At 45.5% G+C, this 14,473-nt stretch overlaps 1 protein-coding gene across 1 annotated transcript in view; it reads left to right on the forward strand.

Moving 5' to 3' along the window:
* LOC130126078 (transmembrane protein 87A-like) overlaps positions 1 to 14,473 on the forward strand; it is a 33,078-nt gene that overhangs the window by 6,386 nt on the left and 12,219 nt on the right. The window contains exons 5-13 of the mRNA XM_056295443.1: positions 2,666 to 2,713; positions 2,870 to 2,911; positions 3,203 to 3,329; positions 7,424 to 7,485; positions 7,995 to 8,178; positions 8,295 to 8,394; positions 9,112 to 9,205; positions 11,774 to 11,845; positions 13,706 to 13,814. Coding sequence (XP_056151418.1) covers positions 2,666 to 2,713; positions 2,870 to 2,911; positions 3,203 to 3,329; positions 7,424 to 7,485; positions 7,995 to 8,178; positions 8,295 to 8,394; positions 9,112 to 9,205; positions 11,774 to 11,845; positions 13,706 to 13,814 — 838 coding nt within the window. The remainder of the gene's footprint in view (positions 1 to 2,665; positions 2,714 to 2,869; positions 2,912 to 3,202; positions 3,330 to 7,423; positions 7,486 to 7,994; positions 8,179 to 8,294; positions 8,395 to 9,111; positions 9,206 to 11,773; positions 11,846 to 13,705; positions 13,815 to 14,473) is intronic.

The raw sequence follows: 14,473 nt of genomic DNA on the forward strand, positions 1-14,473 counted from the left end.
TCAGAGCTGTTGATATGCGTGGCTCTTTGTGATCCGATGTTTACCAACGCCTGTCACTAACAGAGCCATAGATATGAGTGGCTCTTTTGTCTACCGATGTTTGGCCGCGCCCGTCGTTATCGGAGCTATCGATATGCGTGGCTCTCCTGTGCTCCGATGTCCAGCCACGCCCGTCGCCATCGTAGCTATTGATTTGCATTTGTTTAGCAGCGACGGTCGTTGGGGGGGGTTAGTTTCGACTTCATTATTCGGTGGTCATGAGAGTCGTTGGAGCCGTTAGTGACCGACTGTTGTTCTTGGAGGCTAGGCTTCTTGAGTCTCCTGGGTAGAGGTGAAAGGACGGCATTGTAAGTGGGAGATAGGTGGTGACGCAGACCTCCTCCTCTGTTGAGGGATGGTTTTTCCAGTTTCGCATAGATGGCTTCCTTCACCCCTCTTTCAAACCATCTATCTTCTCTGTCCAAAATGTGTACGTTGCTGTCCTGGAAGGAGTGTGTCTTCTCCTTTAGGTGTAGATAGACTGCTGAGTCTTGCCCTGAGGAGTTTGGCCTTCTGTGTTGGGCCATCCGTTTGTGTAGTGGTTGTTTGGTTTCTCCTATGTATAGGTCAGTGCAATGGACCTTTGTGAAAACTGCAACATGTTCCAAAAAGACCAACCAGGTGAGCGATGAGGAGAAGAGGAACAGAAGGAATAGCACAGTCATCCCGAAGCACAGGAGAGCACAGGGGAAGCACGGAGAGCCACGCATATCAATAGCTCCGATAACGATGGGCGCAGCCATAACATCAGTACACAAAAGAGCCACGCATATCTATGGCTCTGTTAGCGACGGGCGTTGGTAAGCATCTGATCACAAAGAGCCATCCATATCAATAGCTCTGACAACGACTCCTAGAGGATAAATACTGAGTCTCATCACCAGCCAGTCAGACTAGCTTGGTCTAGTCAGAAAGGCACGAACTGAGGAAGCCTCTTGGATGAGAGGCGAAATGTCTTCACGGATATATACCAAGTCCAGTTGCACTTGATTCAACTCCTTTGGATAACCATGACCTGGATGAATGAGAACGTTCACAGACTTGTAACCACTAGTAGGATCACCGGGAGGGGGTTGAATACATTTGCAAGGCACTGTAAATGAAAAAAAAAACAACAACAACAACAATTGATAAGAATAAAACCAGAATTCAACAAAAGAATTCTCTAGAGAATCCAACAAATATGATACGTTGGAAAAGGAGCAGGAAGAAGTTACTACTTATCATTTCTTGCCCCCTCTCTAACGCTCAGTTAATAAAGCTAAATAATAAAATTAGCTTTTCTACACATCAGAGTATGTCATTCTCAATATCTATCTCAGAATGAGATAGATATTGAAATAAAGCAATTAAAGAAATAAAATAAAAGGACAGCATCAACCATGGGTGTCACGGTTATGAGAGAAGCAAAACCTACTCCTCATCCTTGTACCTCTTTAAAACATTTTTTTGTCGGATCCTTGGTCACCATAATAACTTCTTCCAAACTGGGCAAATCCCAAGCATTTGGCATCTAATTTTTTTCCCCCAGCATCATTTATTCCAAACATTTTAAAATCCCGGAAAAACAATGACGTTTCCACTCATATCTGATTTTTCATATGTTTTGCAGCAGCATCTTGAATTTTCCCCATGTAATATTTCAGCTCTCCTGAAGCGCAGTAAGACTGGTAACTTCCAGCAGGGTGGTAGTGACTGAGACAAAGTGTGCGACTCTCGCACTTCTCAGGTTTCTTAAAAACACAGAAGCTGTGCAGGTCGGGTGATTTTGTTGTTGTTTGAAAGGCCCATGATGCCCTGCCTGTCAAGACTTGGCTTGCACTCGCAGTTCTCGGCGAACTACGCATTGATCACAGCAATCTGATATCTGCTGAAGAGGATTAAAGACGCCACATGTCAGCAATCATGCTGTGTATCCACTGCCTTTCTAAGTGAATGTGCTTGTCTTGTCCATCGTTATTTGTAGTTGTTATTCACATTGCAGAATGATGGAGCACTCCAATTATAATAATACGTACTTCCTTTTAAGATATTTTGTCCACTGGGTAGCGTAGCGGTCTATTCCATTGCCTACCAACACGGGGATCTCCGGTTCGAATCCCCGTGTTACCTCCGGCTTGGTCGGGCATCCCTACAGACACAATCTGCGGGAGGGAAGCCGGATATGGGTATGTGTCCTGGTCGCTGCACTAGCGCCTCCTCTGGTCGGTCGGGGGCGCCTGTTCAGGGGTGAAGGGGAACTGGGAGGAATAGCGTGATCCTCCCACGTGCCATGTCCCCCTGGCAAAACTCCTCACTCAGGTGAAAAGAAGCAGCCGGCGACTCCACATGTATCGGAGGAGGCATGTGGTAGTCTGCAGCCCTCCCCGGATCGGCAGAGGGGGTGGAGCTGCGATCGGGACGGCTCGGAAGAGTGGGGTTATTGGCCGGATACAATTGGGGAGAAAAAGGGGGAAACCCCCCCCCCCAAAAAAAAATATTTTGTCCATACAGACATTTTGTCGTTTCAACTAATCGTTAATTTCCAAGGAATATGGATGATACTCTGCTGTATATAACAGTTTTGTCTTATACAATCTTGTTGATGTTTGTATTGTTTAGCCCTATTCCATCTTCCCTCCAATAGATTTACTATGCAGATTTCAACCCGTTCCTGCCCCTCTCGAGCTCAAAGGTGAGTCACTGATCTAGCTGTTACACTCGAGAATATTGAGGCCCTTGTGAAAACACCCACATGTGTTCTTTAGGCCAGAAATCCACTAAATAGTTCAAAGCAATGATTTCTTTTTAGCAATCAGTTTGTTTACTTAAAGCTGTGTTGTTTTTGCAGAGTGACCTGTCGAATCAGACCTCGAGTTGGCCAGAGAAGCCGGTAAGACGCTAGAATATAATTTGTTGTGTGTGCATAGATGGACATCTGGGTTTTCGCTGTTTTTTTTAACTTTTTTTTTTACGTTTAGATAAGGAAAATTAGACATTTATCTTTCTAAAGCTACACAGATCCTTCCATGACCAGTTATGTTCTTCAAACTGATTGCATCGGGTTAAGATTAAATCTAAGGTGGTGTGGATTCTGCTTTATGGAAATGAGGCTTGTATCTCAAAGCCCTTCTGAAGAGAGATGGACGCTTGCCTTTTTGAGCTAGCTTTATCCCACTTGCAGGGCGTAGGTGCGGTGGCCAAGGCATGGGATGACAGTCCATACCTGTTCCTAGTGAGGGTGCAGCCTCTGCGCCAAGGAGTCGACGACGAAGACATGGTGGTTGGGCCTCTCAACTTTGCTTTCACAAGTGAGAAATGAGACCATTTCCCTGTTCAGAAAGTTGTATTATCTGTCATACTTGTTTGGTGGGTGTTAGAACTTGAGTTTGGCACTGTCACCTCAAAGCAAAGATGTTCCTGGGTTTGATCCTGGTCCTTCTGTGTGGAATTTGCATGTTCACCACATGTTCATGCTTTCCTCCACCAGTCCATACACATGGGTCTCAGGCTGAGAGGTCAAAGTGATGGCGCGACACGTGCCAGGCACTGCATGTGTGTGTGTGCGTGCATGTGTCATTGGCTGGCCCGAAGATAGTTCTCTGCTGACTCAGAGCTCTAACATAGAAGAGTTCCCGTGCTTTTTTGCATGTTTTTCTGCACATGTGTGTGTGTTTGTATGTGCTCAATGCTCGGGTTTTCCACTTGGATAAGTGAAGGTGTCCAAACAGAAAGAGCACAGCTTCACAAAGTGAGCATCTCCTGAAACGATGACCTGGATGAGCAAGAAAGACAGGAAAGCCCAAAGAGGGGAAGAGGTAGAAATTGAAAGTAGAATAAAGAAAGCTTTGTGTTTTTAGACCAGCAATAACAGGACAGAGTTACTTCCCCTCAGGGTCCGTTAGTTCCCATGAGTGAGATGAATGACAGGAAGAAGAAGACAAAGTAGATTAACATGGTACGGTAGATGAAACGGAGACTTTAAATTGCACATAGGAATGAATACTTCTTCTTTTTCTTCTTTCAGCTGCTCCCGTTAGGGGTCACCAAAGCAGATCGTCTGTTTCCATCTCTTCCTGTCCTCTGCGTCTTCCTCTGTCACTCCTACCACCTGCATATCCTCCCTCACCACATCGTAAACAACCTCTTTGGCCTTCTTCTTTTCCTCATGCCTGACAGCTCCATCTTCAGCATCCTTCTACCAATATACCCAGCATCTCTCCTCTGGACCTGTCCAAACCATCTCATTCTCGCCTTGCTTGCTTTGTTTCCAAACTGCCCAACCTGAGCTGTCCCTCTAATATACTCATACTCACTCCATCTTCGTCACTCCCAACGAAAATCTTAGCATCTTCAACTCTGCCACCTCCAGCTCTGCCTCCTGTCTTTTTGTCAGTGCCACTGTCTCCAAACCATATAACATATCTGGTCTCACTACCATCTTGTAAAACTTCCCTCTCACTCTTGATGCAATTGTTCTGTCGTGAATCACTCCTGACACTCTTCTCCACCCACTCCACTCTGCCTGCACTTTTCTTCACCTCTTCTGCGCTACCTGTTACTTTGAACAGTTGACCCCAAGTATTTAAACTCATCCACCTTTGCCACCTCTCCTCCTTGCATCCTCACTATTCTGCTGTCCACCCTCTGGTTCACGCATATGTATTCTGTCTTGTTCCTGACTTTCATTCTTCTGTCCAGTGCATACCTCCACCTCTCCAGGCTCTCCTCAACCTGTTCCCTACTCTTACTACAGATCATAGTCCACAGAGACTTCTGCCTGATCTTGTCGGTCAACTTATACATCACCATTGCAAACAAGAAAAGACTCAGAGCCGATCCTTGATGTAATCCCACCTCCACGTTGAACCCATCCATCACTCCTACCGCACGCCTCACCACTGTCACACTGCCCTCATACATATCCTGCTTCACTCCTACATACTTCTCTGCCACTCCCGACTTCCTCGTACAATACCACACCTCCTCTCTCAGCACCCTGTCAAATGCTTTCTCTAAAGACACAATGTAACTCCTTCTTACCTTCTCTATACTTCTCCATCAACATTCTCAAAGCAAACATTGCATCTGTAGTGCTCTTTCCTGGCATAAAGCCATACTGCTGCTTGCTTATCATCACCTTTCCTCTTAACCTAACTTCCACTACTCTTTCCTATATCTTCATGCTGTGGCTGATCAACTTTATACCTCTGTAGTTGCGACAGCTCTGCACATCACCCTTATTCTTGAAAATCGGGATCAGTATGCTTCTTCTCCACTCCTCAGACATCCTCTCACTTTCCAAGATTGTGTTAAACAATCTAGTTAAAAACTCCACTGCCATCTCTCCTTAACACCTCCATGCCTCCACAGGTATGTCATCTGGACAAACTGCCTTTCCACTCTTCATCTTCTTCATAGCTGCCCTCACTTCTTCCTTGCTAATCCACCGCACTTCCTGATTCACTATCCCCACATCATCCAACCTTCTCTCTTTCTCATTTTCTTCATTCATCAGCCCCTCAGAGTACTCCTTCCACCTTCTCAACACACTCTCCTCGCTTGTCAGCACATTTCCTTGCTGCTGCACATCCTTCCCAGCTAGGTCCCTCTGTCTAGCCAATCGGTACAGTTCCTTTTCTCCTTCCTTAGCGTCCAACCTCTCATACAACTCACTATGCACCTTTTCCTTTGCCTTCGCCACCTGTCTCCTTGTCTTATGCCGCATCTCCTTGTCTTATGCCGCATCTCCTTGTACTCCTGTCTACTTTCTTCATCTCTGACTATCCCACTTCTTCGCCAACCTCTTCCTCTGTATATTTCCCTGTACTTCTTCATTCCACTACCAAGTCTGCTCATCTCCCTTCCTCAGTCCAGATGACACACCAAATACCTTCCTAGCTGTCCTTCACCATTTCTACAGTAGTTGCCCAGCCGTCCAGCAACTCTTCACTACCACCCAGTGCTTGTCTTAGCTCCTCCCTGAACTCCACATAACAGTCTTTCTTCTTCATCTTCCACCATTCGATCCTTGGCTCTGCCTTCACTCTCTTCCTCTTCTTGATCTCCAAAGTCATCCTACAGACCACTATGCGAAGCTGCCTAGCGACATTCTCTCTTTTTACCACCTTGCAGTAATCTCTTTCAGATTGCACCCCCTGCATAAGTTTTAGTCCACCTGTGTGCACCTTCCTCCACTCTTATGCGTCACCCTGTGTTCCTCCCTCTTCTTGAAATATGTATTCGCCACAGCCATTTCCACTCTTTTTGCAAAATCCACCACCATCTGTCCTTTCACATTCCTCTCCTTGACACCATACCCATCCATCACCTCCTCACCCCCTTGGTTCCCTTCACCAACAGGCCCACTGAAGTCCGCTCCAATCACCACTCTCCCCCTGGGGTACACTGTCCACTACTTCATCCAACTCACTCCAGAATTCTTTCTCTTCCATCTCACACCTAACTTGCGAGGGATATGCGCTGATAACATTCATCATCACTTCTTAGATTTCCAGCTTCATACTCATCACTCTTTCTGACACTCTTATCCCTCTAACACACTCTTGACATACTCTTCCTTCAGGATTACCCCACCCCATTCCCCCCATTCGCATCATGTTAGAAGAGTTTAAACCACCTCCGATGCTCCTGGCCTTAAGTCAAGTCAAGTCCATTTTATTTGTATAGCCCAATATCACAACTTACAAATTTGCCTCCCGCCTGGTGTCTTGCACACACAGTATACCTACCTTCCTTCTCTCCATTGTATCAGCCAGCTCTCTCCCTTTACTAGTCATAGTGCCAAAATTCAAAGTTCTGACTCTCACCTCCACACTCCTACCCTTCCTCTTCTCCTGCTGCCTCTGGACATGCCTTCCCCCTCTTCTTCTCCTTCGCCCAACAGTAACATAGTTTCCACCGGCACTCTGCTGTCCAGCAGTACTGGTGGCAGTCGTTGGTAACCCAGGCCTCGACCAGTCTGGTATGGAAATCTGATTTATGATCTGTATATTTGATTTGGTGAAAGTTTTATGGTGGATACCATTCCTGACCCAACCCTCCATATTTTTCCGGGCTTGGGTCCGGCACTAAGAATGGACTGGCTTGTGCATTCCCCAGTGGCTGGGTTATGGGAATGAATACTGTGCAAGGGATTTTCTGTGTATGTTTGGACCATGTGATGAAACGGCAATCTGCTGGGACCGGCCCCAGTCCCCCTGAGACCCTGAATAGGATTAAGCAGGCATAGTGAATGAGTAAATGAGTATTTACACAGGAGAGAAAAGCACAATAACAGATGAAAACTGATGAATATTCACATGTCATTGTTATAGTATCTTTCATGCTGCTGTAACACATTCCTCTCCTTGTAGAAAAAGTGACCTCTGTTGTTTCTTTTCAGTGAAAGTGGAGATGAAGGGATCATACGACTATGCCTCCCCAACAGACTGGCCGCTAATGATGGTTTGTGGTACAATTTTTGTAAAATTTTGGGCTCATTGAGTCCAAACCGAAGTTAGAACTCAGGAAGAATGTACGCTGCTGTCAAAATTGGTGTTTGCATTGACTTTTCATTGATTTTTAGTGAAATATTGAAAACCTTGTCCAAGCTATAAAGCCATGATAATATTAATTTCTCCAACACCATTAGCAAACCACATGTATCCTGATTCTAAAGGAAGAAACATGCCTGCAGTTTCTCGGAACAAAACCGAATAGTTTTTTTTTTCCTTTTACATAATTTAATTAATTGTAAGTAATCGAGGTAGTAATCGAGAAATCAGGGTTTTATGTTTCCACAATTTGGTTATATTGAAGTGTTTCAGTTATATTTTTAATGCATCTTAGTCTCTCCGTCATGCCTTAACAATATCATGTTTGAGTCCAAAACGTGCAGCCTTGCCAGTGTAAGAAACGTAGCTACCAGGTGTGCTGAGGTTGAGACTGAGCGTGTTTCCTCTTGCCCCTCGCAGTTCTTCATGGTCATGTGCATTGTGTATGTGTTCTTCGGGGCACTTTGGCTCCTCTGGTGTGCCTGTTACTGGAGAGACCTGCTGCGGATCCAGTTCTGGATCGGCGCCGTCATCATCCTGGGAATGTTGGAGAAAGCTGTGTTCTACTCTGAGTACCAGAACATCTGCTACAGGGGAGACAACGGTCGGGCAATATGTTGTTTTGGTTTTTCTTAGATACTTCAATTTAATGCATGCCATTTTTTTTTGTATAACTTCAAAGTTTGCAAGCAACTTTTTTGCTTCTTTGGCTGTCCACAGTTCAAGGTGCTTTGATATTTGCTGAGCTTCTCTCTGCACTTAAGAGGTCCCTAGCTCGAGTCCTGGTCCTCATCGTCAGCCTCGGTTATGGCATTGTCAAGTAAGCTCATGATTGCCGAACTACCTCTTTTTCCGGAAAGTCTTTTTCATACTGATCTCTTAGCATATGGCAATAACATCATTATCGATGACCTAAAGGAATACTTAAAGGAAAACTCCATTATTTTTTAACCTATGCCCAATTTTCCTATCAGAAGGAGTCAAATCGAGCGATGGCTACTATAATCTTTGGAACTGATTCAGTATTGAGCAAGCTAGCGTCGGTCAGCTGCTGTGTACTTAGCTGAAATATAATTCTTCAGTGTGATCGCTAAACAACATCCACTACAAGCACCCTTTTTTTGGCACTAACATTTTGAGACGTTTTTTTTTTTTTTCAGCCATTTTTCCCAGATCGGGCATTTTTCTTCTGAAAGATTGGCCAGATTTTTGATGGCCTTGTTACTATTGTTAGCATTTCTTGTTCAAAACAATGGTCACAGCTACAGTAGGTACAAGCTTCCTTTCCGTTCACTTGGTAGAGGGGTAAGATAGTTGAGCATTTTCCCCCCTAACAAACAAAACAAAAGTCAAAATGCCAAAATATTTCTTTAGCGTTATAATATTTTTTTACATCATCACATTGTCTGGATGTTGAACCAGTGTTATTGATCAAGAAATCGTAATCCTGGACATTCAACGTGATGTGAATGTTGTGTGTGTTAAATATGTTGTGAGGTGTTTTTGAAAGACCTATCATTGTCTTTAACCCCTGTAGGCCCAGGCTGGGTACCTCAGTGCATCGGTTGGTAGCTGTAGGGCTACTGTACCTTCTCTTTTCCTCTGTAGAAGGCGTCCTGAATGTCACAGGTGTAAGTTACAGCAGTAAACACACACACACACACCCCAACGCAAACAAGTAGTCACTCACTATGGCTTAAGTCAATTTGCATATATTAGCTCATTGCACAAAGTGCAATATTTATCCCCGCAAGGCGGATAGGGTTTGTGTGTGTGTGTGTGTGTGTGTGTGTGTCCGCAGCAAAATCTCGCAAACTAATCAGCGTAAAATTCTTTGTTCACAGTTATGACTATGATGAACAACCTCGTATTTGCAGTGATTCAAAACCTTCAAAAAAAAAATTGTTCTTGCTATCACCGCTCCTTCTCTTCATTCACTCTCTGCCTTGCTCAGTGAACTCTGCTCTCCGTCATCGCAGGTCTAAGTCAACTGTGTGCATGTGTGCGCATGCGCGGCTCGCATCTGGTGGACTCGGATTAGGCAGCGACATGATCAAAAGTTACTAGAAGAATTTGGACAATCCAAAAAGTGTCTTATAAAGGAGCAACTTCCCGTAGGTTGCAGTAGGGCTGGACCCAAATATTCAGCTGTCCGGATAGTCAGTCATCGGTTAGGTTTTCGGTTTCAATTTTGGGATTCGGATTTTCAGGTTTTTTTTTTCTTTTTTGCTAAATATGGGCTGTCAGTAAAGGGGAACTGCGAAAATACATCTTGTCGGCACATTCTTGTACTATATTTATACTTTTTAATTGCACTGTTAAAATGTGGGCATATATATACCGTCTCAGCGTGGGCGCCTGACCTCCCTCTCAGTCACAGCAGCGACGTCACACTTCAGTTCACGTTGGCCATTAAAGGGCAGACAAAATGCCGCAAGAGCTCAGCTGTGCTGCTGCTGTTATAAATGCCCTACCTTGTTTTTGTCTTGTGCGACACACAAGACAAAAAACACACATCCCAAATTCCCCAAAACGACACCACCAAAAACATACAAAAACAGAGAGAACGAAGCAAAAAAGGGAAAAAAAAGAAACAAAAACACACACACACACACACACACACACAAACGGTTAACAACACAGTCCACCCATTGCAACACAGTCCAACGCTACGAACGCCAGCCAGGATGACTGTCGGACCTGCCGGTCTACATGGGCTAGCAGTTAGCGTAGCCTGCCCTGCTTCCGCGTCCTGTCAGACCGCCCTCGGCGTTTCCTCCTCGGGCCTGAGTTCTGAGTGATTTGTGCTTTCTTTGTCAGAAAAATGTCGGGAGTATTACACTGCTAAGCCTGCTGTTAGGGCTATCTCATTAAGAGTATTGTTGTAACAAAAATAAGCGTGTTTTGCATCTCTGTTTGGCTCTCGTTGGGTTCAGGCTGTAAAACGTTACAGATTTGGGCTAACAGCTGATGGAATGTGGAGCTGGAATTGGCCCCGCCCACTGCTCCTAGTGTGTAGGAAGGGTTCAATGTGAAGGACAATATTCACGAGTACTGAGAAATGACAATAAAGAAATCATAAGTAAATATAAATCTTATAAATGTAAATCTCAGATCTTAAATTTGGTGGCGCTAGTGTGCTGTTCCTGCGCTTCTGTTTCACGGTGCTTTGTCTCAGATTCAGAGCCTATTACAATGAGCGTTTACGTAGAGCTATAATTTATGATAAGAAAAAAATATAACAAGCTGTTATTATGTCTCAAGAAGTGCATTGATAGGACCTCATTCAACCAAACGCCTCGGGATTACAACCATGCACCAAAAACACCGAACCTTTTGGAAAATATTTTTATTAACGAACAACAAAACAACAGTACTGTAGACCAACACAATCCTTAACCGTTGATGCCTTTAATTAAACTAAAAGACACGTGTTACACCGTTTTGCCGTTCACATCAGCCAAGAACGGAGAAATGTCTGGCTGAGTCCTTCCCGAGTCATGCCGCAATCCCCCCACCCCCCACGGCCAAAGCTCTGAATATTCGCTGTTGATTAAGGCTGAAGCTGCGGACCCCAAAAAAATGGCATTCGGGATTGTTGTCGCTGGCCGATCTGAATAAACCATAGATGTGAGTCATGCATGCGTAACCGTAAATGGCCTACCCAGCTTTACTGTATTATGAAAATGAAGACAGGGATGGGGTTAGACCAAAATGGTTGCATAACAAACTTTTTTTTTTTTTTTTTGGAAAGTGCAAGCTTATTTTGGTCGCATTCCTGCGAGGGTCCGCCAGAGCTGATAGAGTTGGGAAGCGGCGCCAAAGATTGGAAAATTTACATGTTATATACCAGGTCCTGGCACAAGCTTATGCTGAAAGATTACTCTTTTGCTTTTACTCTCTTTCCCACTTTCTTTCACTCAACTGTCTTTCACTTTTATCCTGTCTCACTTTTACATTCACATTCCCTTTTTCTGCCTCACTCACATTTTCACCACAGCTCCTGTTTCCATCTCAGTCTTTCATTTTCACTTTTATTCTCTTCTGCTCTATCTTTCAGTGTCACTGCTGTTTTTTAAGCCAGCCTCTGAGAACTGTCAAATATTTCAGAAGACAGGATGATGATTAGGCTAGTGCTTCCATTTTATTCTATTGCTCTCTCTCTCTAAATCTGTCTTTCTCGTCCTCTCTCCATCCAGGGATCCTACAGAACGGTTTCCCTGGTGGCGCAGATCAGCCTCTCCCTCATCGACTCCTGTGTCATGTGGTGGATATCCTTTTATTTCAAAGGTTGTCAGGGCAACCGGGTAGTGTTGCGGTCTATTCTGTTGCCTACCAACACGGGGATCGCCAGTTCGAATCCCTGTGTTACCTCCGGCTTGGTCGGGCGTCCCTACAGACACAATTGGCCGTGTCTGCGGGAGGGAAGTCGGATGTGGGTGTGTGTCCTGGTCGCTGCACTAGCGCCTCCTCTGGTCGGTCGGGGCGCACATTCGGGGGGGGGGGACTGGCGGGAATAGCGTGATCCTCCCACGCGCTACATTCCCCTGGTGAAACTCTTCACTGTCGGGTGAAAAGAAGCGGCTGGCGACTCCACATGTATCGGAGGAGGCATGTGGTAGTCTGCAGCCCTCCCCGGATCGGCAGAGGGGGTGGAGCAGCGACCGGGATGGCTCAGAAGAGTGAGGTAATTGGACAGGTACAATTGGGGTGTCTGCCTGCCTGCCACCCAATGACTACTGGGATAGGCTCCAGCATCTCCGCGACCCTGAGAGCAGGATAAGCGGCTTGGATAATGGATGGATGGATGGACAATTGGGGAGAAAAAAAAGGGGGGGGGGGGTGTCCGAAAAAAAAAGTTGTCAAAGACATGGCCAAGAGAGTGGTTCCATCCATCAGGTCTCAGGCAAATAAGGGAAATATTTAAATTCATCATAACAACAATACTTAACGTACTATTCATGATATTCATTCATTCTCTGTACTGGCCTAATCCATTTCCAAGTTTGCAGAGGCTTAAGTGTGTCTCAGCAGGCTATTGGCAACAGTCATATCACAGGACACACAAAGAAAAATTCTCTTAGTTAGTACTCATACTTCACATCTATGAGGGATACTGAACCCAGAGGCAACTGTGTGGCTCAGCCACTTTGCCGCCTGTTTAATATCAATATAATTTGATGCATTTGAAATGATAGCTCTCTTTTTTTTTTCCCTCCTCTTTTTCACCCCAATTGTATCTGGCCAATTACCCCACTCTTCCGAGCCGTCCCGGTCGCTGCTCCACCCCCGCTGCTGATCCGGGGAGGGCTGCAGACTACCACATGCCTCCGATACATGTGGAGTCACCAGCTGCTTCTTTTCACCTGACAGTGAGGAGTTTCACCAGGGGGATGTAGCACGTGGGCGGATCACACTATTCTCCCCAGTTCCCCCTACCCCCTGAACAGGCGCCCCAACCGACCAGATGAGGTGCTAGTGCAGTGGCCAGGACACATACCCACATCCGGCTTCCCACCCGCTAATTGTGTCTGTGGGGAAACTCCTCACTGTCAGGTGAAAAGAAGCGGCTGGTGACTCCACATGTATCGGAGGAGGCATGTGGTAGTCTGCAGGCCCCACCCCCCGATCGGCAGAGGGGGTGGAGCAGTGACCAGGACGGCTCGGAAGAGTGGGGTAAATTGGCCAGGTATGATTGGGGAGAAAAAAAGGGGGGGCATTACTCAGACCAAAGGGAGCAGATTGATAGAGAGTTAAAAAACTTAAGGCGGTTCGAATCACATTCTGGCTGTGATTTAAGAAAAAGAAAAAAAACCCAGGGCATTTCCGTTAGATTGACATGTGTCAGAGCCTTAAAGGCCCTCTGTATCTTAAATTATCAGGCTTATTTTGTGTCTTCTAGAGGTAAAGGTTATGACTTAGTATTATGAAATGCTTCGAATAAATAGACCATCCTTGCCTACACCCATGATTCTGTAATCAGGACACAAGAAAAATGGTGAAATGAGCATGACCCATGGGGGCTTGGTCGGCTGTCGTTTGATGATCAGTATTTGTGTGAGAAACTTGATAGATATGAGCCTTGGAATGTGTTATTTGAACAAACGTGTTTTTCCTTAACTTGTGTCTACATCTTCATCAGTCTGTCGCAGACCACTCGACTGCTGAGGCTCCGCAGGAATGTGGTCAAGCTCTCTTTGTATCAACACTTCACCAACACGCTCGTCTTCTCTGTTGTGGGTGAGTCTCTTGTTAACCCTAAAACCATTTAGATGTGGCTGTTTCCCTCTTTTCCAGTCAACGTGGCACACATCATGTATGCAGATTAGACAGTGATGAAAGAGGCCTCACACGCCCTAGTTAGACGAGTATGTTCACGATCATTAAGCCATTGGGAGAAGTTGAAAATGTGCAGATCTTTCCGCCCATTGGTACCTTGATGTCCATGGGCTAACACAGCCATATTTTTAAAAAAAAAAGATTTAGCGTAGCGGTCTATTCCATTGCCTACCAACATGGGGATCGCCGGTTCGAGATCCCGTGTTGTCTCAGGCTTGGTCGGGCGTTCCTACAAACACAATTGGCCGTGTCTGCGGGTGGGAAGCCAGATGTGGGTATGTGTCCTGGTCACCGCGCTAGCGCCTCCTCTGGTCAGTCAGGTCGCCTGTTCAGGGGGGAGGGGGGAATAGCATGATCCTCCCACGCGCTACGTCCCCTTGGCAAAACTCTTCACTGTCAGGTGAAAAGAAGCGGCTGGCCACGCCACATGTATCAGAGGAGCAAGAAGGCTCAGCGTTTTGGGTTTTTACCGATTTTCACCGAAAAATACCCAGATTTTTAAACTGATTTTCACTCGGATTTTATGTTTCCACGGATCCAAAAGTTGGTCCTGTTCATGT

The sequence above is a fragment of the Lampris incognitus genome, chromosome 16 (genome assembly GCF_029633865.1).
Source record: "Lampris incognitus isolate fLamInc1 chromosome 16, fLamInc1.hap2, whole genome shotgun sequence".
In the NCBI taxonomy this organism is placed as follows: Eukaryota; Metazoa; Chordata; class Actinopteri; order Lampriformes; family Lampridae; genus Lampris; species Lampris incognitus.